This window comes from Melanostigma gelatinosum (genome assembly GCF_949748355.1).
Source record: "Melanostigma gelatinosum genome assembly, chromosome: 3".
NCBI lineage: Eukaryota > Metazoa > Chordata > Actinopteri > Perciformes > Zoarcidae > Melanostigma > Melanostigma gelatinosum.
This window is the reverse complement of record NC_136636.1, coordinates 17063185-17090480: the sequence shown is the minus strand read 5'-3', so window position 1 is coordinate 17090480 and position 27296 is coordinate 17063185. Positions and strand designations below refer to the sequence as shown.

General features: G+C 40.5%; 2 protein-coding genes across 7 annotated transcripts in view; both read left to right on the top strand.

Annotated features, from left to right (window-relative positions):
* kaznb (kazrin, periplakin interacting protein b) overlaps positions 1-18715 on the top strand; it is a 93754-nt gene extending 75039 nt beyond the window's left edge. For 2 of the 6 annotated variants that reach the window (XM_079265376.1, XM_079265377.1), the window contains 13 exons: positions 5015-5206; positions 7496-7632; positions 8469-8639; positions 10025-10205; positions 10382-10515; positions 11378-11501; positions 13806-13996; positions 14080-14198; positions 14765-14996; positions 15213-15314; positions 15785-15951; positions 16145-16241; positions 17252-18715. In XM_079265376.1, coding sequence (XP_079121502.1) covers positions 5015-5206; positions 7496-7632; positions 8469-8639; positions 10025-10205; positions 10382-10515; positions 11378-11501; positions 13806-13996; positions 14080-14198; positions 14765-14996; positions 15213-15314; positions 15785-15951; positions 16145-16241; positions 17252-17416 — 2012 coding nt within the window. In that variant the 3' untranslated portion in view covers positions 17417-18715. Of the gene's footprint in view, positions 1-5014; positions 5207-7495; positions 7633-8468; positions 8640-10024; positions 10206-10381; positions 10516-11377; positions 13758-13805; positions 13997-14079; positions 14199-14764; positions 14997-15212; positions 15315-15784; positions 15952-16144; positions 16242-17251 lie in introns of those variants that run through there. The other 4 variants (XM_079265379.1, XR_013771861.1, XM_079265378.1 and 1 more) reach the window with 4 other exon arrangements.
* Positions 18716-19963: 1248 nt separating this feature from the next.
* Positions 19964-26831, top strand: tmem51b (transmembrane protein 51b). The gene is made up of 3 exons (XM_079266210.1): positions 19964-20189; positions 24416-24845; positions 25604-26831. Exons 2-3 carry the CDS (start codon positions 24430-24432, stop codon positions 26028-26030), a joined length of 843 nt encoding a protein of 280 aa, XP_079122336.1. The 5' UTR covers positions 19964-20189; positions 24416-24429; the 3' UTR covers positions 26031-26831.
* The last annotated feature ends 465 nt before the right edge of the window (positions 26832-27296 follow it).

Sequence of the window (27296 nt, the reverse complement as noted above, 5' to 3'; positions counted from 1 at the left end):
GGAGACTTTGATGAATCATTTTAAAGACTTTCCTTGTTGTTTGAAACAGCTCATGGTCATATCAGCGAGTTACAGAAAAGCTTTTGTTGTCTTGCTGCTTAACATCCCCAGTGAAAATTTGTCATGTTGCTTCTAATTTTGTTTCGAGAAAACTTTGATATTGGTGTTCCTGTGTTTGGTGATTTAATTATTTGCTGCATTGTAATTTGTGAGAGAAATGCAACATTAAATGGCGTTGCTTTGACGTCTTGCTGTATGAGCTCCAAACCCTGCAATGCTACAGCCAAAAATATCGTAGCATTTCCTGTAGAAAGCCATTCCTGTTTTCATCCTTAAGCTCCAATTCCCCTGAACACTCCACTCACACACACACCAGCTCTCTCCCCCTTACAGATAGCATATTACAGCTGTACACCAATACCAGGAGCCAGCAGGCAAGAGGGAAACAGTGAAAAGTGTGAAGGAGAAAACGTCAGTTGAGGAAATTAAAAACAAATCCCAAACCTGTACTATATTTAAAGAGCAGTTTTCACAGTCATATCTTGAGCAGTGATCTGTGAATATCATTGCTCCAGGGAAGCTGAAGCTGTTAAACCAGATCAAGCAGCCTTCCTTTCCTACCTCGGCATGTCTGTCACACAGCAGCAGTGTATGTCAATGGGTGTGTTTGTTTACAAGGGCTGTACTGCGGCAAAACAAATGTAAGGGTTAAAGCACCTGTTTAAAAAAAAAGGTGTTTATTACCAGAATCAGAATCAGAAACCGTTTATTGCCATTGTATGTTGAACATACAAGGAATTTGACATGACGGGAGGTGCGTAACATTTAATAACAATCAACGACAAAAACAACAAAAAACAATGCGCACCAACACATCGAGGCAGCCTTCTTCTGCGGCGCCATCTTGGAAGAAACAAGTTGGCTGTTTATTATTGTTATTACACAGCCAAGACATTTCAGCAGGTATTTCAAGGTAATAGAAACAGGTTGAAGATTTGTTTCTTGCTCTTGAAACTCCTCCAAGACAGTTTTAATATGATTTGGCTGTTCACAGACTTCTATTAAACATATTGTTATTGCAGCGCTCTATGTCTACATACAGTCGTACAGTTTCAAAAATAGTGTATGACCTTGTTATCACACTATCAGTTGCTGTACCTGAGCGAGGGAAAGACAGCATCGCTTCTGGCTTTGTGTTGCGCTGAGCGGAATCACTGTACTCACTAAAATGACACGGATTTTAATTATCAGGGAGGCCGAGGTGTAAAAGTGACAGCCACGCACATCGTAACTCCTCAGGGCAGAACAGTTGGCTGCTGTCACTTTGGAGATATTTGACACCGCCCTCAATCTTATATTACCCAGATAGTATCTTCATGGTTTTGCTTTGGACTCCGGTCCATTGAATCAGTGTTTGTTATTATGTTGTGATTGTAGTAAATACATGTATTTTCTCACTTACTCTGTGGAGGCATCAAGCCGTGCAGACAGGTTTAGTTTTGCTTGTCCAGGTTTTAAGTTATGTGGTTCTGAGAATTCTGCTGTTTGTCACAACGTTATTCTGAATCATCCACAAACCGCCATGTCAACAGTTTCCACTGCATCTACTCTTTGTCGTCTGTTTCAATGGAATGGCATTGCTAGGCAACGGCTTGGGTCCATGTTTACTTCCTGTCAGCTGATGTCATTCGCTTGACTGCAACAGCGAACCCATGATAGTAATTATAGTTTCTTTGGCCATACAGACTGTTGACAGTGAGGTCTGTAGACTATCCAGAGTAATAGGGACATTGTTTATGGATAGAGCTTTACTGTTGACGCTTTTTGAATGAAACTTTTCAGAGCTTGGACAATTTGTCAAATATTAAATTAGTCTATCAACACAAAAATAACTTGCAAGTAATTACGATTAGTTGTTTTAGTCATTTTTAGGCAAATATACATGTACACATAAAAGAGGTAGTGTATTTTACTGCTTTTACTGCTTTTCTCTGTCATTGTAGACTGGATATTTTGGGGTTTTGGACTGATCCACACACTTGGACACTTGGACACTTGGACAAAGCCACTATTACCTATTTTCACTATTTTCCGACATGTTATAGACTGTTCAAATATTTGATGAACTGTGATCTTAATTGGCACATTATTAATAAATAAAAATCCTAAGCTGCAGCCCTACAATGATTCAGTGCTTTGGGAAGCACAAATAGAATTCCATTCACCCTGATCTCACTGGGGCGAAAGACATCTCAGACACAGAAACTTGCATAGAGAACAGTACGACAGTACATTATATCAACAAATATTCTTTTGTTATTTGGTGAAAAGAAGCTCACAATACTCGACTGAATCAAGGAAGCAATGTCTCTGGTTCAGATCAGGCAAACGATGAATGAAGCTCGCCAACTGCACGTCAGTTCACTTTCTGTAAAGTTGCCTGTTTGGAAAGTGTTTGATTTATGATGAGAGCCAAGCAATTCAGATGCAGTGAGAATAGTTCGTCTGAAACTGCTTTTGACATTTTAACGACAGAGTTTTTGCAACAAGAACAAAAACTTTCAATTTAACATCCAAACTCAATATTCCAACACAGCTCACATTAAGCATCTTTGATCATTCATGTATATAAATAGCTTAACTTTAATCCTGCATACGCTTCAGAGGAGGCTAGTTCTGGTCTTTGACCACCAATCCACACATTTCCAGGTCCCTCTTTCCCTTTGCCAAGCAGAGAGCGATGCCTCTGCTTTCTTTCAGGCCTAATCATGAGCCAACAGCCACTACACACCCGTCCACAGCTCTTTCTGTGTGTGTGTGTGTGTGGGTGTGTGTGTGTGTGTGTGTCTATGCTGGCTTGTGAAGGCTCTGCTATGCGTAGGGGAAGGGACTGGGAGTGATGGCCTAGACCTCACTGGCTGTGATGGACACTTTAATCAGGCTTGGATGAGAAATTAATAGAATGGGCCACAGCTGAATACGAAGAAGAGTGGGCTTCTCGCCTTCTGTAGAAGGACTCTTAATAGCTTGACCAGGCTCACTGCACAACCGCTCCAGGGTCCGAGCCGAGAGAGCCCAGATGGAAACAGAGTGTAGACTGCAGTGTCCCGTTTATATGACTCCTGTCAATTAAAATAGCCTTTTAGATTGCATGAAACAGTGCATGTGGAGGCACGTTATCTATTGGTAGATGTGCCATATCGGTGTAGCTTTAACGCAAGTCAGTGTGCAATGACGCAGCTTTTCTGTGAGTCCCTTCACACATTTCTTAAAGGTAATATGGCGACAACTTCAGGGAGGATTAAAAGATCTCTGGAAGTTTTCTTTGCCCTGATTTCACAATTCGACGAGCAAGAAATCCATGAGAAGAGATTGTGTGTTTTTCTATACCTACGTATGTGTGTATGTTTGTGGGTCGGTGTATATTAGTGAATGAGGGGATGAGGCTGGAAATTAATGCAAAATTGGATTTGGGAGAATTATGCAGTTATGCTATAACTGATTTATCTGCAAATTAGACACATTTCTCACCAAATCTATCTCAAAGACTCATCAAGACACAATTATAACACAGTTTTAAATTTACCTAAAGTAGATAATGTCACACAAGCCAATGTTGTATATGTGATTATACTTAATATACTTAAGCAAGTGAAAAAAGGAGGAAAAGACTCATCAATTCTCTGCTCAACACAAATGCTCTTCCCATCACAGCAAGAGCAGCTGATCATTTAAACATCCTGTTTAGAGTTGCAGATTAAGCCAAACACAATAAAGCACCTAGAAAATGCACACTTCTGTCCAGTGGCATAAAAAGCAGCAGCTGGGCTTCCCGCGACAAATATAGGAAAGCCTGTAGGTAAGCAGATGAATACGCGGATTTAGTCTGCTTTAAACGATTGCTCTCTCAGGGAAGCAAACTCTTTTTGTGACATGCAGCACAGAGCTGCCCGGTGTGATTCCATAGTCCTGAGTCGACAGAGACCGATGCACTGTCCCTTCCTCTCTTATCGGAGTGCTGCAGCCCCACGAGGTCTGGCTGCAGGCCTGCAGAGACCTCCTTTCTTTTCTCTGAGTCTCAAAATGTGCACACACACACACACACACTTACACACTTTGTTGCATACACGCTTGCTCTTGAATTTTGCATAATTTTACATGGAGTCTTGTAGGGATCTGCATAAAATTAAGGGCACAGTCTACTTTTTTTACTCGTTGTATTTTTCAGCCACGCAAGCAGCCGTCCATATAGGCATGCCATGTGTTTGAAGGTCGGTTGGTTCCACAACTTGTGTCCAAGGATGTACACAAGCGGATGGATTGCAGTGAAGTCTTCTGCAGACATTCATGATCCCCAGAGGATGAAGCTTACTGATTGAGGTGGTCCGTTGTGCATGAGCTTTGCAATGTGGTCCAAACATTCATTGTCTTGGTGACTTTGATGATCCCGAGAGTTTTAAGTTTTATGCTAATCACAAGTTGCTGATCTCAAATTTGTAATTTTGTCCGAGAAAATTATCCAAAACTTGAAGATATTGCGTTTGTAGTCATGTAGAGAAGAAGCAAATCTGCATATTTGTAGAAGTTAATAAATTACTTCAATAATTGTTCTCTTGTATGCTTGTATCTTGTATGCTATTAAGGTGTCATAACATGCTTTTGGTGTTGAATTAAGCATTTATCATCAGGCTGTAGATTTTACAGTGAAGTTGAATGTTTTGGCTGTGATGTGTCATTTGTCTCTGTAAAAAGAGTCCATTCTTCCATAACAACCCGTGTACCCTTATGTGTGCAATATCAATCATGATGAGATATTGTTCCTCTGTTGCTGGTTCCCTCACTGGACTCAAATTCAGCCCAAGAAAAGCCTCTTCTTATCTATTTCATCTTTTGCTTCTTCTTAGTTTCTCCTCTCTCGTGATTTCATATTCTCAATCCTGCACTCGCAGTTTCTTCATTCCTCTTCTGCACACTCTAAATTCCCAAACTCTCTCTCTCGCTCTTTCTCCCTCAGTGTTGTTGCGTGAGGAGGTGGTCCAGCTTCAAGAGGAGGTCCACCTGCTGAGGCAAATGAAGGACATGTTGAGTAAAGACCTGGAGGAGACCCAGGGAGGCTGCTCTGCCAATCTGCTCTCAGCCACAGAGCTCCGAGTGCAGCTGGGTGACAAGGAGCAGGAGCTGGACCGTGCCAAGGAGGCCTTACAAGGTCAGGAGCCAACACAGGCGTCTTTTTGTCTCACCTAATCCCCCAGAGTCCCTTCTGGGAACAGCTATACCTCAAATATGCAGCAAATACAGCTGTCCATGCCGTTAGTAGGATGTTTCATCTTTTCGAGTTCCTTCAAGCCAGATTGTGTTGTAATAAAACCCACTTCATCTCACCAAAGAAAATAATGAGTCAGTTTCTGTAGTTAGTTTTTATTTCTGTGTCATGATACAGGGATTGGAAAAAAACATACAGTACAAAACCAGAAGAAACATATTCTAACAATAACACAATCATCAAACCACAAATGTATTTAAAGAAATTATTTGCCAAATAGTAAAAGAAAGGGAAAAAAGCTACGAGCCAAATGTTGATCCTGACAGCATATTTCTGCAAATAACTGGTTAAATTTAAATGTTTCACATTGAATGCTATGCATTCTCGAAGGGATATGTAACATTCATACCCTTGATGTCAAGGACAGCAAATATAGCTTAAGTGTGCTTCCTTTAAGTCAGTTGGCCAGAACGCTAACAAGATCAGAATCATTGTTTTGAAGTATCTTGTTCAACATATAATTGTTTATTTATGTACAACAAACAAGGATTAATCATTTAATGAACATTATATTTTAGCTAATTTAAGGCTAACATATTTCTATTTAGCAAATCAAACACATACCCAGTGGATTCTCTGACTGTATGTGAACAGCCAACTCGGTATTTGTGCATCATCCATCATTGTTATCTTACTCAAGACAGTATTGCGTGGCTCCCGGTAAAAAAGAACACGAGAAAAATAAAATGAAGCTCATTTTACAATCCATTACAAACCCACTTGTCTTCCTCCAGACTGACATTGCTTCCAGTTTACCAGACATTGAGTCGTAAAATATCAATCATAGTAATAATAAAACATTTATTTCATAGCGTCATGGCAAGGTCACCTTACATCACATAAGATCCATATTAAAACATACAATGAGCAACAGCGCTCAACTCGGCAATCAGTCAAAATCTGTATCATAGTATGAAATAAGATGCATTGGCTCATGTAGACACATAAAGATCTTTGCTTATAAGATAAATGAAATCAAGAATAATTCTCTGTAACACATTTATATGTCATCATCCTAGATGTACACAGTTCAGCTGGTTCAGTCCGTGTTCTTTACTATCAGTAAACAAAAAGTTGTAGCATTAAAAAAGATGAGGACAATGTCTTTACAATCTATTTTAGGGTTCATCTGTTTTGTCATGTATGTGCCAAAGGTGTCAAACGTGTGCACTGAAATGACAGCATTGTGCAATCTGCCAGAAGAGAAACATGATCTTTTGTGTTCACATCTCATTTGTTGTACGTGTGGACAAGAGATACCGTACATGTGCATGTGTTTTGACATCGGTATGTCTCAGAAATGGGTGTCGCCCGTGATGAGCAGCCAAGAACACACCAGGTTCACCTCATTTTAATGAACTCCCATTAATCGTGCAATAGAAGCTTTGCTCTGAAATATTAATGTGGCATTAATGTAGACTAGAATGCAGCGTTCATTTTTTTGTATGAAAACAAATCCAACCATAATGAAACCCAGGGAGTAAAAACAGTCCGTCCCACATTTAGGATAATTTCTTGTCACAAAATCAGAAGAAGAAACCGAAAAGGCAATGGTGGATTTAGTTTAGTTAGACGGTATTGCTTTGCATGGTTCTCGCCCCTGCTCTGAGTCCCAGGTGGTAAACTGCAAGCTCGTAAACTGTGTTGTGTAACGGCAGAAAAACAGGTTTGAATGTTGAGTGTAAAATATGAAGAGACTAAACCGTTGTCACAAGGAATGCCTCCTGAATGGCACACGTGTGCAGTTACGTAAAGTACAGGTTCCAGTCTTGTCTCACAAACTCTCCAGGGAACAATGTTTTTTGTATTGCTTGCAAAGAGCCCCACCGGTTGCATCATGGCTGTTGAGTTTTCTCTGAAAGTTGAAAGAAATCAGATCAAATTGGTCTTCTCCGGGATGAGCCAACAGTCTCCACATGCCAGCCGAAATAGTTAAATGTATGAATGAATACGTGCTACTGTGCCAACTATCGTTTGGGATGATGTCAGCATCTTATCTAAAACAAAACAACAACAAAAGCTGCAGCCCCTCATGAACAGAAGGCACAGTGTCACCTGGTGGTTCCCTTCTGCAATTGCAAAGTTGTTTCTGATTTACAAATCTCACTGACACATTTGTTTACACCTGTATGTGATGCTCAGTGTGTGAATGTGTTGGTCTCTGTGTTGCAGCCATGAAAGCTGACCGTAAGCGTCTAAAAGTGGAGAAGGCGGACTTGGTGAGACAGATGCAGCAGCTGTATGCAACACTGGAGAGCAGAGAAGACCAGCTGCGAGAATTCATACGCAACTACGACCAACACCGAAAGGTGACAGCGGCCCTGCCCATTATTCAGCATTAGCTCATCGTGTATATATAACTAGACATGTCAGAGCAGAAAAGCCCAAAACAGCGTCTCAACAACAGAGTTTTGCCACTGACGAATTTATTTGTATCATTTTAGCTGTAAAATGTCTCCCGGTGTGGTAACACTTTACTTAAAGTCCTTCTTTAAAGCATACACCTTATGTAAGCGCTTGATACATGGTTTATAACGAACTATAATGTAGTTGTAAGCAGATATAATTGTTTATTTATGTAATTGTCAACAACTATAACTCCTCCTGTGGTCACCCATAAGTGGAGGCTGCTGCATAAACTAACAATGAATGAATATATAGTAAAACACAGTTGTAATGTAATAAAATATGTCTTTGTAGGAGAAGTTATAATTATTCATAAAGACTGTACATTTGTAAACACTTAAACATAACTTTATATGTGCATGAACACATTATAGTGTGTTTATATATTGCTCATAAATGTTAAATAGGGGGACATATTGTATGTAGTTTGACCACAATAATAAACATTAATTCATGTGATGTAGAAAAAAGGTCTGTTGGCCTATACTATACCATTATACATATATATTTCAATATATATCAGATTTGTTACTGTGATTATTAAAATCATTTATCTCTACGGTGTCATTATGTATCCCTTTTTTTTAAATACAAGTTTAGAAATAGGTTATAACACAGAATGTAGCTCTGATATGCTCCTTGACTCAAATGTCGGGCTCCATTGATCGTTCAAAGTGAGCTTGGCAAGGATTAACCGTGTCTTTGTGTGTGTGTGTGTGTGTGTGTGTGTGATCTTCAGGAGAGTGAGGATGCAGTGAAAGTCCTGGCAAAGGAGAAGGACATGCTGGAGAGGGAGAAGTGGGACCTGAGGAGGCAGACCAAAGAAGCCACAGAACAGGCCAACATCCTGCGTTCTCAGATGGACATGAAGGAGAACAGGGTCAAAGAGCTGGAGGCCGAGCTCACCATGGTGAGTCACCCTGCACGTAAACACAGTCGCCACTTCCTTGAATTAGTGAGTCAAGCTCAAAAGTGTCACATTAGCATCATTATCTGGTGCTTATGGCATAAATGCAAACAAGGTATGGGTTTGCAATCCCGCCGCTGTGTTCATATCAAACGCATGCAGTAAGCTGCTCTGCCATCCTCAACCCTTTCCTCCCTCAAAGCAGTAATTCTTTCTCCAGGCTGAGGAAGAAATTCATGCCTCTTTTTTTCCGTGTTGCCGCGTCGGTGCCTCGGAGGTATACAGTTGTCAGTCTGTGTGTCATTAATCTCTCTCCTCCCTCGGCGAGTCATAACCACCCACAGATCCTCAGATCAAGCTGCATCACAGATCAGTTGTGTTGGTACATCAGTGCTAGAGCTGCATCGCTGTCAAGCAAGCAAGCAACAAAGCCCCAAAATATATTTCTACCTCTCTTTTTTTCTCCTCTTCTCTTTCTATTTAAAATCCGGTCGTTGCCAACGGTTTCCCTTACCACAAGTGGTTGCCCACTAAATGCCTTTTCATTGCTTCCAGTAATACAATCCTGTGGAAAACATCAAACATGTATCGTGTTGGCACAGAAATGGACAGTCTTTATTAGAATATTGCCTGTTGGCTAACTTCAAAGGGTAGAGCTGCCGTTCTCCAATATTTGTATTATTGTCAACAATCTCATGAAAAGACCAAAACCAATAATGTGTTCCTCCATTTCTCAACACTTTCCAAATCTCCTACCCCGCTGTGGCCCTCAACCTCAAGCCAGTTGTTTCCTGTGAAATATATAGTTTTTTTAAGGTCTAAATTATTTCCTAATACAGCCGTGCAGTTTTTAGCAAACAGTGCTCAACCGGGAGTAGATGATGTATTTGTATGAAACTTCAGCAACAGATGAATGCACATTTGTTGCTTCAGTGAATATTTACAGCAACAGGACGGTGAATGTTTTGATTGACTCAAAATAAACTGTGCAAATAATAGAGGTTTTGTAAAGCAGTGGCGCTCTATTGCACAGGGGAATAAGATATATTTAAGATCAGTTGATTGTTGCTTTTTGTCTATTCATGGGATTTGTTGACAACAAGTAAACATAGAATACCACTAGTCTTTCATTTAGCTATCAAGGTCCCACAATTAGGTGTGTAGTGTAGCTATTGTTGTGTACATGTGTGTGTAGCTGCACACATTCAAGCATGCATACAGTGCTCATGAGTTCATGTACAAGACATGTTTATTTATATGGCACATTAAAAGTGTTTTACATAATGCATAACAGATATGAAGATATACAGACTGTGACACAGAAAGTTCAAACAAAAAGCTTAGAAATTAATTTTAAATCAATCTTCTCTTTCTCTTTTGTTCCCCAGGCGAAGCAGTCTCTGGCCACCTTGACAAAAGACGTACCGAAGCGCCACTCGTTGGCCATGCCTACAGAGCCCGTGATGAACGGCAGCCAGGAGTGGGTGATGCAGGCCGACCTGCCGCTCACTGCCGCCATTCGTCAGAGCCAACAGACCCTCTACCACGGACACACCACGGACAGACAGGGTAAGCTCTCTTACTGTATCTGTTTTGCTTCTCAGTCTCGGTGCTGCTTGGTGTTGCTTTTACAGACTAAACATACTAACAAGAGTGTTTCCTGGAGGTTTCTCATACTAACTGGGTATTTTTCAACATGTGTAAATACATGTACGTGTGCACATGCGTGTGTGTGGCACATCCAGCTGTGGTCAGGATCAGCCCCTGCCACTCTCGCCAGCCCTCTGTCATCTCAGACGCCTCTGCAGCCGATGGAGACCGCTCGTCCACGCCCAGCGACATCAACTCACCTCGTCACCGGACCCACTCCCTCTGCAATGTAAGAGCTGCCTGGCATCCTCGACCAAGTAATCACACCTCCACACTTTTTAAAAGTACCTCCTTACTCTTCTTGTCTTCTCCTGTTTGTGTCTGTCTCTCTTTTCTGTCAGCCTGCTGGGTGTCAGCCTGCCTGCTTGGTGGTGGTGGTGATGTTATTTTGCATTTAAGTCACTTTCAAGCAACAGTTTGACATTTTAGGAAATATGCTGATTTGCTGTCTCGCTAAGGAAGAAGCTGCAGCCAGTTAGCTTAGCATAAAGACAGGGGGTACAGGGGTTTATGTGCTGGACTAATTATTTGCTTGGAGCAGGAGCGTCCTGGTGTCAGGCAACCAGTCGAGATCCCAAGAAGTTACTCTGCCAGGCCAAGAAGTAGTTCGGCACATAACCTCCGTTAATACACTTTGTTTTTGTACATATTAAATAAACAGGACACAATTTGTAAATCTGTGATCTTTAGGTCAGGGGCTGAGCCAGAAGTTGGCCGGGGGTGGCACTGGCCCCCCTTGGTGCCCACCCGAACAGAGTAACAAGGTGATAGATAGTTGGTAAAGTTGGTAAAGTTGAGGGATTGCTGAATGGGCCTACCAGGTACAGGCCTATGGCCTATCGGACCAGAACCTCTTCATGAAATGACAACACATCTTGTTGGAAAGTCAGTCAAACAAGTTCAAAGAGACACTAAACAACTACAAGCAACTCAGAGAGTCATTTAGTCTCTTTTCCAGTCTTTGTGCTACGCTAACCAATCTTACTCTAAAGAAAGTGAATAAGCATATTTCCCAAAATGCTGAACTGTTGCTTTGACTCAGCTGTATGGGATGACAAACCCAAGCTCCCTGTCTCCTCTTCTCTGTTCAGTCCATGGAGGACCTGGAGGACCAGAAGCGTAAGAAGAAGAAGGAGAAGATGACTCTGGGATCCCTGTCGCGGGTGTTCGGTCGAGGCAAGCAACGCAAGTCACTGGACCCCGGTCTGTTTGATGGTACAGCCACCCCTGATTATTACATAGAGGAGGATGCTGACTGGTGATACTGAGTGTGTGAGCCTGCGTGTGAGTGGTAAATGTGGCTTTAACTGTGTGTAAAGAGTGTTTTGTGTGTGGGTTTGTCTGGAGGGGGTGAATTTTAAAAGAAATGCCTAAAAGAGACTGCTATCCCCATAAATGTACAGAATATTACCCTTAAATTGTATGTTTGTAAATTAGATATATATTTATAGATGTACATGTATGCATATGTATATATGTTTACGTGCATATAAATATATACATGGGGTTATTATTATGTGTAGCCATGTTTATGCTGTATTATCTTCCAAATGTCTTAATGTTTTATGTTTTTTTATAACTGGAGACTTGAAGGAACGCTGTTCATATGTAAATAGGAGTTATTGTGAAACTAGTGTTTTTACTGTAAATGTCATTTGGCTTTTGTTACTTTACAGTTGCTTTTATCATGCTTTGCAACTTTGATTTCTAAGTTTCTTCTTATTCCCAATCTTACTGAGCCTGAATGGCTTTAAAAGAAATTGAATTGGCCAAAATTCTGTTTTTTCAAATTGCTTGTTGGAATGGAAAGTAGTACTTTGTTTCAGAGACATTGCTGGTGCAAGTTTGCCATCAGGTTCAATTCATAAATGCTGGCTAATGTATAAACATATCACAATGTGGGCAGCAGAGACTTTTTTTTTTCATGAAGCTTCCTCATCCGTTTATGCTCAATATCATATTATCAGTTACAATAATCAACGACTGGCCAACAAGAGTTGTAAAGTCAATCTTCCTTAACATGTAATTGCACGTACCTGAAAACACCAACAAAAGAATAACAGCGATGCGTCACACACCTGTCATCTGCTGCCGAAACTATGCGCAAGTGCCAAAGGGGAAACACTCATCTCGAGAAAGTCTGCGTACCATTCTGTCACTGTTAGCACCAGCCTCGTAACATTGTTTATGTCTGACTCACTTCTTACTGAGAGCTATCTAACGTGCCAGTGTGAGACGAAGGAATGCCCATTAAACACCTGCATGATCCCTCTTTGCTGCTCTGATTAGATGTCCATTCATTGCCAATCAAATTAATATTCTCCATAATCCTGTGTTGCTCCTGTGTTACCTTTTCCCTTTAGTGATCTTCTTTGCATTGTGAATGCATCCCTTTTTTTTAGACTGTTTTTGTTTTGCTTTGTGTAGAATCCCTCCTCATTTCTTGCAAATGTGGCTCGAATAATTCCATAATAAATGCTTTGTAATTTAGGAAATGTTGCATAAAAGAGTAAATCTATTGAAGTATTTTATTTAAAAAGAAAAAATACAGAGAAGAGGTAACTTCAAATATTTATCTGCTGCAGCTGTTGCAGCCAGATGTTGAGGAGGCGTTTAGCATTTTCAAAAATGAATTATAATTGAAATGAAATCTTATTTTAAAAATAAAACCAGTAACTGAATATGTGGCAGTTTTCTGTTCCGTGAGTAATCTTGTTATTGTGTCCCAGTCTAACGTGTCTCTCCCTCTCCTCCTGCCATTTCTAATGGCAACTCTCTCCTGCCAGTGAGTAACTCCTCATCTGTGATTACCAGCTGTCTGTTTCTGCACTCTGGGGATTATTCATATCACTCAGGTCCATTGGAAAAATTCAAGTTTGTGTCATTTTCTTGTGGAAACTCTTTTGAGAAAGAGATGGTGGACTTTGCATGCAGCGTTTTTGTCCGCATGTGGAGACGAATCAGGTAAACACGCAGCGTTCATCCTGGATTTGTTTGTTCAGTATGAATCAGTGTTTTCCTGCATGATGTTCTATGAATAATCCCTGTGTCTCTAATACATTATCCTAATGGTCTTTAGTCGCGTTATAATCATCAGATAGTTGCTGAAGTATTTTAACAACTTTACTAAACTCACTGGACTCCTACACTCTCATGAACTAAAGAAATGTATTTATTCTGAGTTATAGGTTTAGATTGACTCAATTGTGTAGTTTTTATTTTAAAAATGTATAATCCTGCGAAACTAATTCCATATACAATACATCCAAAGACATAGGATGTGGAGCTACAATTAATTGTTTGGCTCTATCTAGTGGCAAATTGGTGCAATTTCAATTGCTTTTTTGACCAAATTTCAGTTGTTAATATATGAAAAAGATTCTGTGTATTTGTAATGTAAATGCCCTCTGATTTTGATGTTAACCTTTCTCCAGATGAGTCACTTTTCTTGATTTCAATATCCCTCTGACCCTGAACCCTTCCTGTATGCCACGCCTTAACTTCTCCTGAACAATCCAGACTCTGACAGCCTCACACAGCAGAGCCTGTCTGATGGCGAGGAGCAGCTGGACCGCCTCCAGCAGGCGGAGCTCACTCGAAACACTTGCATGTCGCTGTGGAGGGCAGGTGCAGTGCAGGCCTGGCTGGAGGTTGTCATGGGAATGCCCATGTATATCCGAGCCTGCTCTGAAAACATCAAAAGTGGCAAGGTACACCTTTGGTATAAGTGGCTGTGGTGCTTGAGAGTGGGGTAAGATGCTGCTTTTGATTAAGAACTGTATTTCTGTATTAGGTCCTGCTAGGCCTGACAGATGAGGATTTGGAGCTGGGTTTGGGTGTCAGCAACCCCATTCATCACAGGAAACTGAGACTGGCCATTGAGGATTACAGGAGAGCTGAAGGGGACCAAGGGTGAGCAGCAGCTAACAAAACACTGAAGTTTAATATTGGTTATCAGCAGCAGAAGAGTAGAGTAAGTACATTTAGAACTCAAGTACTGCAATGAAATAGAAATTTGAGGTATTTGCCCTTGAGTGTTTCCCTTTCATTGCTACTTCATACTTCTACTCGACTACAATCCAGAGGATACTATTTGCTCCACGACATTTATTTCACATCTTTAGTTACTGGTTACTTTGCAGATTAAGATTTAAATGAAATTAAGCTACACAACAGTGCATAAAATAGTTTAAATCATCTCGACCTGGACCAGCTACAACAGGAAAATGCATCAGTAATAATAAACCAATAATAAAAATATTTTATTCGTAAACTATTTTTATGCATTATTAGCACTTATTTCTGACACTGTATGTACATTTAGCTCATAATGCTTGCATACTTTTTAGTACTATTTTAAATTCAGGAATTCAACTTGCAATGGGGTATTTTCACTGTGTCGTATTTCTACTCATACCTGAGTAAATTATCTGAAATCTTCTACCACTGCTCATCGGTGTTGTCTCATCATCTTCTAGCCTGTCGAAAGCATCCGAGATGGACCATCACTGGGTTGCGACGTCGTGGCTGAGTGACGTGGGGTTGCCTCAGTACTCGCAGACCTTCCAGACTCATCTAGTGGACGGGCGAGTGCTGAACTCTCTGAGCCGGAGAGACCTGGAGAGATTCCTTAACATCAGCGACCAGTTCCACCAGACCAGTCTGCTCCTGGCAATACAGCTCTTGCAGATACTCAGTTTTGATAAAGAGGTAAGATTAAAGATCAACATTTACATGAGACCATATGAAAAGGAACGTATTGCTGTTCCTCAACCACTGCATAACGTTTAACTCAACTATAATCACAAAACTGCATGTGATTTCCATACTTATCCACCGTAGCTTGAGCAGGCCATCACCTTTCCTTGACCTCTCTGTGTTTTCATTGGTTCTTGCCACATGAATCTCTGTGTTGTGTTTTCGCAGACCCTTCAGGCACAGCGGGCAAAATGTGAGCACCAAGACCGGGACCCCATTGTTTGGACATGTCACAGAGTAATGAAGTGGATCAGAGACATAGACCTCAAGGTGGGTGGGAGGTCAGTGACGGTATTCCCCTTTGCTCGGGAGATATGAAGGGCAGATTTCCACCAGATACTAATTACTAGATTCTAGGATTCCCTCAATAATTGGGGCGGATGGGGTTCAGGGGGTAGAGCAAATTCGGATGGGTTAAATGCAGGGTCAAATTTCCTGTATGTATGTGACGGTTTAAATTTAGTTTAAAATAGTGCCTTGCCACTGCTGAAAGAATACAGACAAAAATCACTCAAGAAAATACCATACAAGTGTTTTCTGCATCGGAAATGAATAATAGTTTACCTTCTATTTTAACATGCTTATTTTTGGTGGAATTGTGGAACTAGAAACTAAAACGCCACCATGATTGTGGTTTGCCTTTAATTACTGTTAAATTTGACTTTTATACCAATATGACTTTTGATAGGACTGTAGATAAAGTCTGAAGTCTGCATATTTGTTCTCCATGTTCTCACCAGGAGTTTGCAGACAATCTTGCGGGTAAAGGGATTCATGGAGCTGTGATGGCTCTGGACCCGTCCTTTGACACAGACGTCATGGCCAAAGCCCTGGGGATCCCCAGCAACAAACACATGCTGCATCGGCACCTGTACGAAGAGATGAAATCACTCTCCGTCCCTCACAGGTAGATTAAAAAACCCTTCAACTCTTGTTGCATACTTTTCTATTCTATCGTACTCTTAAAGCAACAAGTCATTTTGTTCTATGATATAAAAATATAACTTTGCCAGTTGCCTTTGAAAATGAATGTAATTACCTAAGGATTCAATTTAAACATCGTGCACATCCATGAATATGTCTGTTCCTTGTATTCACAGCAGTGCAGAGCAGGGAAGTGAAGTTCTCGGATCCTCTTCGCCTGTGGCTGTTAACCGCTTTGCTGAGGAGAGGGTGTCGATGAGAAGATCAGGCAAGGTATCATTTCAGCAGTTAATTCGTGAAATGTTTCTGTTTACATAGAGTCATATATTCATCTTCCTGGAGGTTTCCTTGCAGTATAGTGGTCTAAGACATGGTTTGATTATGGACGGGTAACTTTGTTGCATACATACATGTGTGTGGTGGTACTGCACTTTACTCAGCTGCAATTTCTTCACAGACGACACATGCATGCAGAAGAACAGCATTTCTCCCTGATTATTTTCATAACAACTAGTTGCCTTTTTATCTGCAAAACAAAACTATTTGAGAGCCTTATTCAGCTCAAGATTTAAATTGAAATGAATCTCTCATTTTTGAGAGACAGTAGCTTCCTTAAAGCTTTAGTAACGTTGGAGAAACCTGCAAGAGAACGCTATATTAAAATAATTACCCAACCAGTGTTGCCAGCTCTTTCCCAATGGAAGTGGCTAGCAGCGCTAGCTCCAAAAGTCACGAAATCTAGCAAGAAAGTAGCCAAACCGTCAACACTGACAGCACGTCCCTTCAGGCCTATAACAAGAAATGTTTCTAAAATGCATTGCCCACACTAGCTATATGTGATGTATGTCTTTGTGTCAGGAGATGTTGACGTGGGACATGACATGGGGAGCGATCATTAAAAAGTGTTTAATAGTGAGAGAAAGTTAAATTAGCTGGAAGTTTTAGAAAGGTGACTTTGTTCAGAAACCTGTTTAATTGGTTAATTAACCTGTTGCAGCATGTTACAGTTTGGAAATAAAAACAGTCTCAGGCTTGAAATAGTGAATTAGGTGTATATCGTCACAAACATTTGTATTTTTGTATAGAAAAATGCAAGTGAAGCTTTTTGTTCATCTACAGTAATGAGTTGTCCTGTAATTGGGAGTTTTTATTGGACAGTTTCACTTCAATGTCAGCTGATAGTATTTGAACAAAGTAGTCATTTAAGATATAGGAAAAAAAGCATCTTATTTTCAGAAAGTAGCTCCACATTCTGTTTTATGCCTTCTTGAAAAAATGTCCAGAGTCCGCTGAGGTTACGCGCCAACAACCACTCTGTGGAGCGAAGTCTGGGCTTCCACGGCAGCTGCGGCTCTCTGCCCAGAGATGCCCGAGTTCAGGCCGTTCCCCGGGCAGCCAAAGGCAGCCCGATGCACACCTACAAGAGTGTTGAAATCACCAACGTCTGAACCAGCCTCCGCCATCCAGATCGTTGACGTTGCAGCTGTTGTTTACATTGTCATTGTATTATTGTTTACGACTGAGAGGGACCTACACTCAGCATCGATTAAGAGTAAGTTGTCTTAAAGGGGCGCACCACTTGATTTAATGATTCATTATTCTTGGCCAATATTAGAATAACACATACTCTGAACAGATCATTTTTGACCCGATGGAGCCGTTGTGAACACAATGAAGAGGAAGAGGATTCTATGGACAAAAAAACAATTATGTTTTCTTCTGACTAAACGCCCAAATGAGTTTTATATTATGAGTTTATACGAGGCTTAAGAACAACCTTCAAAATACCTGAACACAGTGTTGTTCTCCTTTGATGCCTGATATCAAATAGGTCTCACAGCACTGTTGTTTACTGCTCTACTCTTTATTATTACAGTAAATGAATGATTATGCTTGAGTTATAGGAAATAAAGTCATTATAACATGCTTTCACTGTAGAGATACATATCAGCTGTTGAAGCCTGAACTGCTTCAGGTCAGCAGCTCTACATATACGAGTGAGATGTTGTTTAATTTTCATTACAACATTAAAATATATGTAATTTGGACGTGTGGGGGAGCTAAAAGTGGCAAAATTAAACTTCTATGATTCTGGTATTTAGGACCATATTTAACATGAATTCTGTAATTTTGAGAACTGGTAAAAATCCATCTTCTCATTAGTGTTACATAATATATTCATTTAATTAAAGAACTGAAATTGTTTTTGTTTTCATTATAATGTAAATGTTGAGGTTATATGTAGATACAACATACAGTTGAATGTTGGGTTTTGAAAGTGCCGATGTGTAAAAATTCAAGCAAATTATCTGCACATGTTTATACTGTATTAGTTAAGCACTGACGTAAAGGCAATGCTGTTACTTATATTATGAGCTCAGTGGAGAGAATGTAGGTATGAAGGTATTTTTGTACGGTTTAATCTTGTTTCATAAAACACTGTTTAAAGTTTGTTCCTGAGCATGAAAACACACAAATGAAATGTCACAGCTGTGTGCAGCTAAACGCCTGAGGTCAATCCAAATACCGGTTTGTCTGTCACTATCAGGGTGTCTCCTTCAGTCGCCAAGAGCAAAGTTGTTTAAGTGGGAAGATTTGGACTAGTTCCAACGTGTATGGAAACAGAGCTGAAGGACTCAATGTTTTCTGCTTTTAACACCAGTGTGAATATGACTGTTTACTGTCTCTCTGCTGTCAGAGCTTTTCATGTACACCAACATTAAAAGTGAAATTATTGTCAAGTCATATTCAGCTTAGGCCTGTTATTGTTATTGTTCAAGACAAATGCATTCAAATCACTTTTAAAACATGAACCAAGAAAGATATTATCCAATGAGATTTTTTTATATTTTTAGTTATATTATATATTTAAAATGTGCTCAGAATTTTCCAAAGTGTCATATTAGCTTGTTGATTAGTTTGGTATCTTAATTCTTTTCATTAAATAGTGTATCAGAATTTCTGTTTGCATTTCATCCCCCTTAGTTTTGAGCAGATTAGGAGGGATTTGAGGGCCTTGTGTGTGGTAATGAGGGGACAGCGCTGCTCTACACTCAAACCAGAAACCTTTGGGGGCTCTAACCTTGAGGCCACCACTTCATCTGCTAAGTGTGACACAATCTAAAGCTCCAAAACAGCTACTGAGTGGACCTTAGAGTAAGATCGTTTGTGTCAGCTGTATATCTCTGATGGTTGTGATCATATAAAGAATAGGAGTGGTTTACTTCAGACCACAACAAGTAACGTGGGGTCAGAATCTGAATCAGAACCGTTTATTCCCATGGTATGTTGAACATACAAGGAATTTGACATGACTGGTGGTGCACAACATTTATCAATCAACAACAATCAACACAGTGCAAAGTAGAAACATATTAAAATGTACAGTAAAATATAAAATAAAGTGAAACATAAAATAAATACATATGTAACGACCTCTTCAAGACAATTAAGGACACATTTAGTTTTGCTTTAATGATATTTAAACACTAATCATTAGAAGTGAAATGATTAATAGTCTAAGTCAGTTGTCAAGCAAAAGTTCAAAATATGACCTGGTTTCTGCATTTCTTTGTTTTATATGATAGAAAACTAAATATATATTGGTCAAACAAAACAAGCAAAGACACCCTTCTGGGTTCTGGAATATTTTTGATTTTCATAGACTAAAGTTAATAATGTAGAAAATCATCGGCAGTCTAATCGATAATACAAATATCGTCAATACAGCCACAATAATAACAATACTATTAATTTCTTTTAGACAGACTCTGAATAAATACAATGTAGTTAAATCAATTTAAGAATCCTGTAAGTCTCCATTCATGCCAACTTAAAACTACATTAACCATGTTTTATTGTAATATATTATTCAATTTCAATACATTTATCAATCTGTTTCCGGGTGTGTCCACCTTTCTTCCACTAATTTGTCTCCAGCGGAAGTTCCCTACGCGGCGCTAGGACCACGCGGACAAGCTTTACAACAAGGAGAGGGGAGGTTTCACTCCGGCTGGAATCTTAACATAGTTCCTCTTAAAACATTTTTCTGTGGTAGTAAACGGCGTACATAGGTATATAAAAAACGTTTTGTAATTTTAAACACGACTCTCAGTTGAACGGGGTCGTCAGTTGTTGCGTTTATGTCTTCTTCCTGAAAGCACACCTGCGTGATTCAGGTGAAGAGGAAGAGGGAAGTCCTTGGGCATTGAGCGGCGAAAGGTAAGGCCTCTCCCAGATCACCTTCACCACCTTTGCCCGCTATCAGCTCAACAGGAGCTCGCAGATTGGGTCGCACGCGGGTCTTCATGAACTCTCTTGTGTCCGGATAAGTTGAGTTTTCTTTAGTGTAGCTCCTGTGAGGGGACGCGTCCTCCCTCTGGGGTGCCTTCCTACTTTACAAAGAACAAAAGAACTGGCAGCTTGCTGAAGCACGCAACCTACCCAGTAAAAGCTCACTGTTTCAGAAGTTAAGATTACTCAAACAGTATTGTCATTGAAGCAGGTCGTAGGCCTGTGATACTTACAGGAGAGACTGTTTTTTTGTTGTTAATGTTTGAAATGGACACACCCACGCACACCTTCCAGCCTGTAACATGCAGATCATAAGACTATAAGGAAGCAGTTGATGACACAGGATGTCAGCGTGCAAACTGACAGAAGCACAGACCACTGTGATAATAAACTGTCCCCATAGTCCAGCCTTGATAGTGTCGGTAATACATCAATACTGATCCGATAGCAGTCACAGAAGGCACTAAACACTCTGTGGGCCTCCATGACTTAATGGAAGCAGAATTGTATATGTACATTGACAAATAAATTGTGTTTAATGTTGGTCGTGTCAGAGCTGATATTTGATCCATTTAATAAAGCCAATACTGATCTAGTGTATCGAATCAATGCAACCTTGTATCAAAGTGTCATACACTCACAGAATGGGCTCGTTATTATGAATGAAATCAACGTCACAATATTAACAAGTTTCATAATTTCAAAATAACCTTTGAAATCTATTTAAATTTGATGTTAAATGTAGTGAACTGAAAATAAGGTTACATTGTGTGTAACCGTAAAATAAACTGTTAATGGAATTTATTCCGAATGAAACTAAATCATTTATCACAGTGTTTTATGCAGCTTAATTTCACAACATGAATTTAAGAAAAAAACTCAATAAACTGTCTCCAGCCACGACAGCGACGCTGGTAATTGTGTGACAGATGCATGATGAGACTTTAAAGGTTTATAGTAGAACATCAAGGCTGCGTTCTCAGATGATTGTGGTCCAGGTTAGGGGCTAGGAAGGGCCACTGGCCTGATTATGCATCACAGCTGGTGTGATCCCGTTGCAAGATAATATCTAATATTTGTAGTTTCCACTTATGGTTTGCTTAAGATCGTCAATTTAAACATAACATTAATGATGTTGAAGTAGGACCTACTGTATGTATTCAGTGAATTTAAGTATTTTCAAGGAGTTTTACACACATCTGACATTTACAGTGTGCATGAAATTGCTGAGATTGATGATTGATTAATGAGAGTAGTTAGAAGATTCATGATGGAAAATGTACAACTAATAATAACAGCAGCAGTGAGTATACTAAAATGTGTTTCTATATTCTAGTGGGATAATGGGGTATAATAAGCTCTTTAAGATATGATGGTGCCTGACCAATTAGGGCTTTGTAGGTGAGAAGGATTTTAAATTATATTCTAGATTTTACAGGGAGCCAGTGCAGAGAAGCTAGTACAGGAGAGATATGATCTCTTTTCTTAGGTTTAGTTAGTACACGTGCTGCAGCATTCTGAAGCATCTGGAGAGATTTAAGAGACTTATAAGAGCAGCCTGATAATAAGGAATCACAGTAATCTAGTCTAGAGGTAACGCATGCATTAACTCATTTCTCTGCATCGCTTTGAGACAGGATGTGCCTGATTTTTATTTTCTTTTAAATGTTACGTAGGTGATAAAGGGAGTCCTTGAATTTCTTTTATTTATTCATTTTTTACATTAGTTTTGCTCTCGACCAATTGTGATGTTTTTTATTTTTGTGTACCCGACATGTAACTTGCCGCTTTCTTGCCCAGATCATCATTGAAAAAGAGATTTGATCTCAACAGATCAGATTTGTATCTGGTGTGGGACTGGGCTATCATTCCTGTCAAAGAGCCAGTGGAAGGAAACACCTGCCTCAGCATCACAAGGAAATGTCCTGTGATGCTGGTGATGGTGTATCAGTAGCATATTCCGCAGAGACCACGTCATGATAAAGGGGAGAATCAATTATTTGATCAACCCATACCAGTCCTCAGCTCTCCCAGCCTCTTTAAATCAATCAGGATAAATTTATACTTGGTTGATACTTTATTAGCATTGTTCTGTCCTCCATGCCCATCCCATCCTTTCTTTGTCAGAATAAGAGGACAGAAGCTTAATTGCAGGGTGTGCTTTGAACGTAGGTTTGGACTTTCATCTGCAGTTAAGCGCATCGATGACGTGCTTAAAACACTTTGCCCTTTAAATCATGAATGAAAAGAACATCTGTCAACTGTCCTGAGAACAGTGCAGCAGGTGGTGGCTGATTAATGATGGATGCAAGGCGTTTTTTACTCTAATTCATGATGTTCAGTCGATTAAACTCATTGTTTATTTTGCACTTTGCATTTTATACCTCCTCCCTCTGTTGACACCAGCTGCCCCGCCCTCCTCTATAAACTCATGAGCTCATCTAAACCTGCTCCCTCGGCCCACTAACGCGCTGAATACTTGCCTCCCTGTCCTATGTCCTCACCTTAAATTGTCCTCTTCAATTCTCCACTGTCTCATGGAATTGTCCCCTCCACCTTTTAATACTGCTGCTATCACCACAATACTCAAAAACCTGGTTGCCACCAGACCCACCCAACTCCAATCCTTCTCCAGAGCAGTTCCCAGGCTCTGGAATTCCCTTTCCCAAGATATTAGAATCCGTGTCCCTCCCGATTTTTCAATCTTACCTCAAAACCAATCTCTTCCTCACTGCTTCCTCTTAGCACCAACCCGAAATACTGTTTTAACTGTATGAATATGGATCCAGCACGCCTTGCTAAAGATAAAGTGATTGTGTGGATTACAGTGTGGTGGTCTAAAGGCTTTTAAATATATACTTGGTGCCCAGTAGCACCTTTAGTACCGATGTAGCGTTTTATGAAGACTGCAGTACAACCTAAACTTTGTTGCTGACCTGTTATTTGAACATGTTTTCCTGTTTGAACACGTTTCCAAACACACCCATCTAGTGTATCTGTCAGTCATCACTCGACTAACTTCAGTCGAGGCAGTAGTAGAAGAGGATTCTGTGTATTTGTCAGATTATTCTCTCATTTTAACTTTTATTTTTTAATTGAGAAATACTAGCTGCTTGTCAACCATCTAAAAAGTATTCAAATTGAACAGTTTAAGAAGAAAGAATGACTCACTGAAGTAATGGAGGGTAAAGATAATGCTTTGCTTTAAAGATTGACAAGAACAAAAAATGATGAAGTCCACTGTTTATTGCAAACATTTCTGAAAAGCTCGAGTTGGATGTATATGTTACAGACAGAGAGACACTTTTTGCAGTGTTGTGTTAAATTGCATTTATTTGCAGAGGTCTTCATGCTATGTTTTGCCCCCCACGCCTGTAATTCTGGGACTTGTTTATCAAAGATCCAATCTGCTCCATTGTGTTCTACTATATACTTAACATAATTAATGTTGAGTGATATATCATCATACCACAGACACTTTTTGTGTGAGTCATTACCCTCAATGAAAAGACCTGATGTGTCTCAATCTGTCATGTCAAGACATGTGTGGAGCTACTAAAGCACTTGTTGTATTTTAACCTGTTTTCTTGTCGACCTGCTCTCTCACTCCTGTCGCTCAGAAATGTAGCAATCGCAGCACTTTTGTACGAACCGTAAAACAAAAAGCAACTTATTCACCAATGCAGCCAGGTTCATGAATAGCATTATGCTAATACTCAGTCAGCGCAGGTTTCAATTGTTTGTTGCAGCAATAAAATGCTTTTTAGAGCTAATCTGAGCAGGCCTGATACACACGGTCCCAGAGATAACAATCTCCCTCCGAGAGCCTGAGATATGCAAATTTGTGTTTTTAGACTTGACAGACATAATGATGTTAAATGTTTACATGGGCCGTGTAGTGTTAGAGAATGGGTATTAGTATTATTGGTAGTCGTATTAATGTGGTTGATGGTAAATGAACAACGTGACTGGAGCTAAAGCAATTGGTCAAATATTCGATTAGGACACATCAGCATGGACTAGCTTTGCCGGGGATCGAACCTCCGATTCTCCGATTGAAGGTGACCCGACTCTACAACTGAGCCACGGTCGCTCGTGTGGCTACTGTTTCCTTATCTCTCGTCACTTCTCATCGGTGATCCTCTATGTTCCAGTTTGTCCTGCAGGGATGTGTTCCAGTCGGGGTATATGCGGCAACAACAACCGTCCCAATAGATCCTCCGGCTCAGAGGGCAGCGGTTCGGGCGCTCACTATGCCCTGTGCGCCCTTGGAGTGGGACTCATAGCCCTGGGTATCGTCATGATTGTGTGGACTGTGATACCGATGGACGGAGAGGACTCAACCGACTCCCCCAACTCGTCAACCAACTCCACTGGAGGGACTGACAAAGGGGACGACGACGACGACGGCGGCACGAGTTCTTCAACAGTGGCTATGGTGCTGGTTGGAGTAGGGGCGGGCTTGTTGCTTTTATCCATTTTCCTCGGTCTGAGGAGCAGGAAGAGACGACTCAATGCAAGTAGCCAGCCAGTGGCAACAGGAGTCCCCCTCATGAACCATGTGGCGAGGGAGCAGGCGGAAGCGTGAGTGATGGCCCTTTTGTCTTTTTAATATTTTCAGATTTTCCTTAGACGTTGTCAACTTCCAGTGTTACTCCTATTTGGTACATATGGTGCACACATTGTTGTTGTTGCTTTACAGGGATCGTTTCACTTTAGTACACACAAAAATGTACGCCATCAGAAAGCATTGCAAGATGCTTTAATCACCTACATGTTCTACCGAGTGCAGATGTGAGCTGTTAATCATGCCTCATGAAACCAAGTTTGTTGTCTCATAATAAGATCTATTGGCTTTATGGGGAGGAAGACGGTGGCTATAATCCATATTTTTATGAAAAACAATGGATCGACGTCTGGAGCATGTGTCATGTGAAAATGACAAAACCCTAAGCTTGTGATGGTTCAGTCTCACAGCTCTCTTAGCCCCGTTTCGGTTCACACAGGCAGCTGTATAGACAGCTGGTCAACATAGTTGAGCATTTAGCAGCTAAAGAACCAGATGTATAAAAGAGAGTGAATATTGGACTTACATTTGACAGGTGGACACAAACACGACTCCAAATGAATGGTAATGTTGCTCTATGTCTCTTGGATGTGAAAAACTGAAACCGTTTGTCAACACCTTCGTCATATCAACATAATAAGTGATGTGTCAGTGTTGTATTCACGGCTTGTTTCTGTTGTCCCTGAGTGGCAACAGAATAGTTATTGATAGAGTTTGATGATTTTCTTCCGTGTTTTGTTTTATACTCCACTTTCTCACTGAGATTCTTTTGCAGAGCGGCAGACCGAGCTTCGTACACCGTGCCGAGTTACGACGAGGTTGTCGGTAGCAGCGACTACCCCGTCCGCCACAGCAACCTTCGCAGTACCACCTCCCAGCTGCCGTCCTACGAGGACATCATAGCTGCTGTGGAAAATGAGGGAACAGAGCCTGACAACCCCTCCGAGGCCGTCCCTCCGAATGATCCCACACCAGCTCCGGCTGAACCTTCTGGCCTTCGATCAAACCCCAGCCTGCCCACTCGCAGTGCCAGCCGTGTGAGCCGTTTACTGCGGCCCCTCCGGGTGAGGAGGATCAAGTCAGACAAACTGCACCTGAAGGAATTCCGCCTCCAAATCCGCAGCCCCACACAGAATCCAGTGACCATTGAACCCATCACTCCGCCACCGCAGTATGACAAAGAGATGCCTGAGTTAGGGTAGTGTCTCTCTCTTATTCCCTGCTCTCGATGAATATAAATAACTCTGTTTCTGAGAACCCATTTTCAAGGTTGATATTAAGTAGGTTACCGTAAATGTAGCTGGGAGCGGCGTGATGGAAGCATGCAGATACACTCCTGAAATGAGAACATCGTCTTCATCGCTGAAGCTTGTGATTGGCAGAGCTATTGCTTCTTATTCTATAAATCATAATTAAGTCTGTGTGAAAGGATACGCTGTCAACGTTGAGATTTAGTTTGACAGAACTGTCAAAACATGGTGACAGCCTTTCCGTTTTATTTCATAGCCAATTTTGTGTTGCAATGGACAATATCCTGAACTTTTATGTTTTTCCCCTCAATTCTTATTGTTGCTGTATACGGGTGCTGGTTAATTGTGGAATAATTTCAATCATATTATTGTAATTGAAAAGGGGGAAAGGGAAACTCATTACCTGAGAGATTTTAAAGTTATTAAGTATGCAACCTTTATGTGATTTGCAAGTCTGAAGAAAATGCACTGAGGCCAAAAAATTATGATTTAAAAAAAAAAGAAGCTGTTTGTGAGTGCTTTTTGTAAATTGTTTTAAATTCTTTGTATTAAACTGTTTGTTGAAAATGAAAATGCCATCTATAAGACATTCAGTGTGAACTGTAAAATATTGGAAACACATAATCCACTGTAAAACCAGAGAAGAACTATTGGATATTCTGGTATGGGAAGCAACATTAACAATTATGCATTTCTTCATAGGAATTTATAGGTATTCAGATGTTTAAGCTGTGCTGTATGTTGTTTGTGAAGACTGGAGAATAAATGTTTTCTATTTCATTTACCTCATGACCAGATTTTATATTTTTGTTGCGAAATGGTTAAGGCGGGGCAGCAGGCTTAGGAGGGTATTTCAAATGTCCCTTTTCCCAGCAACCAGAGGCATTCCCAGGCCAGAGATATATAATCCCTCCAGTGTGTCCGAAGTCTGACCCGGGGCCTCTTGCCAGTTGGATGTGCCCGGACAACCTCTAAAGGGAGGCATCCAGAAGGCATCCTGATCAACTGCCCAAACCACCTCAGCAGGCCCCTTTCGAGGCAAAGGAGCAATGAGTGGCTCTACCCAACATATCTATACAATTTGTAGAGCCTTCAGCATATCCGGGATAGAAGCATATCCTGCAATAAGCTGTTTTTTGCCAAATTGTAGTTCTTTTTTGCACAGATATAACTTTATTTGCATTGTTCTAACAAAGTGATTGCACATTTTATTTGTTT

What these genes read in the sequence shown, in the direction of transcription:
- tmem51b (XM_079266210.1), top strand. Translation starts at nt 24,430, where the DNA reads ATGTGTTCCAGTCGGGGTATATGCGGCAACAACAACCGTCCCAATAGA. An exon ending in GCGAGGGAGCAGGCGGAAGC is followed by an intron (nt 24,846 to 25,603) that starts GTGAGTGATGGC and finishes ATTCTTTTGCAG; the next exon opens with AGCGGCAGACCGAGCTTCGT.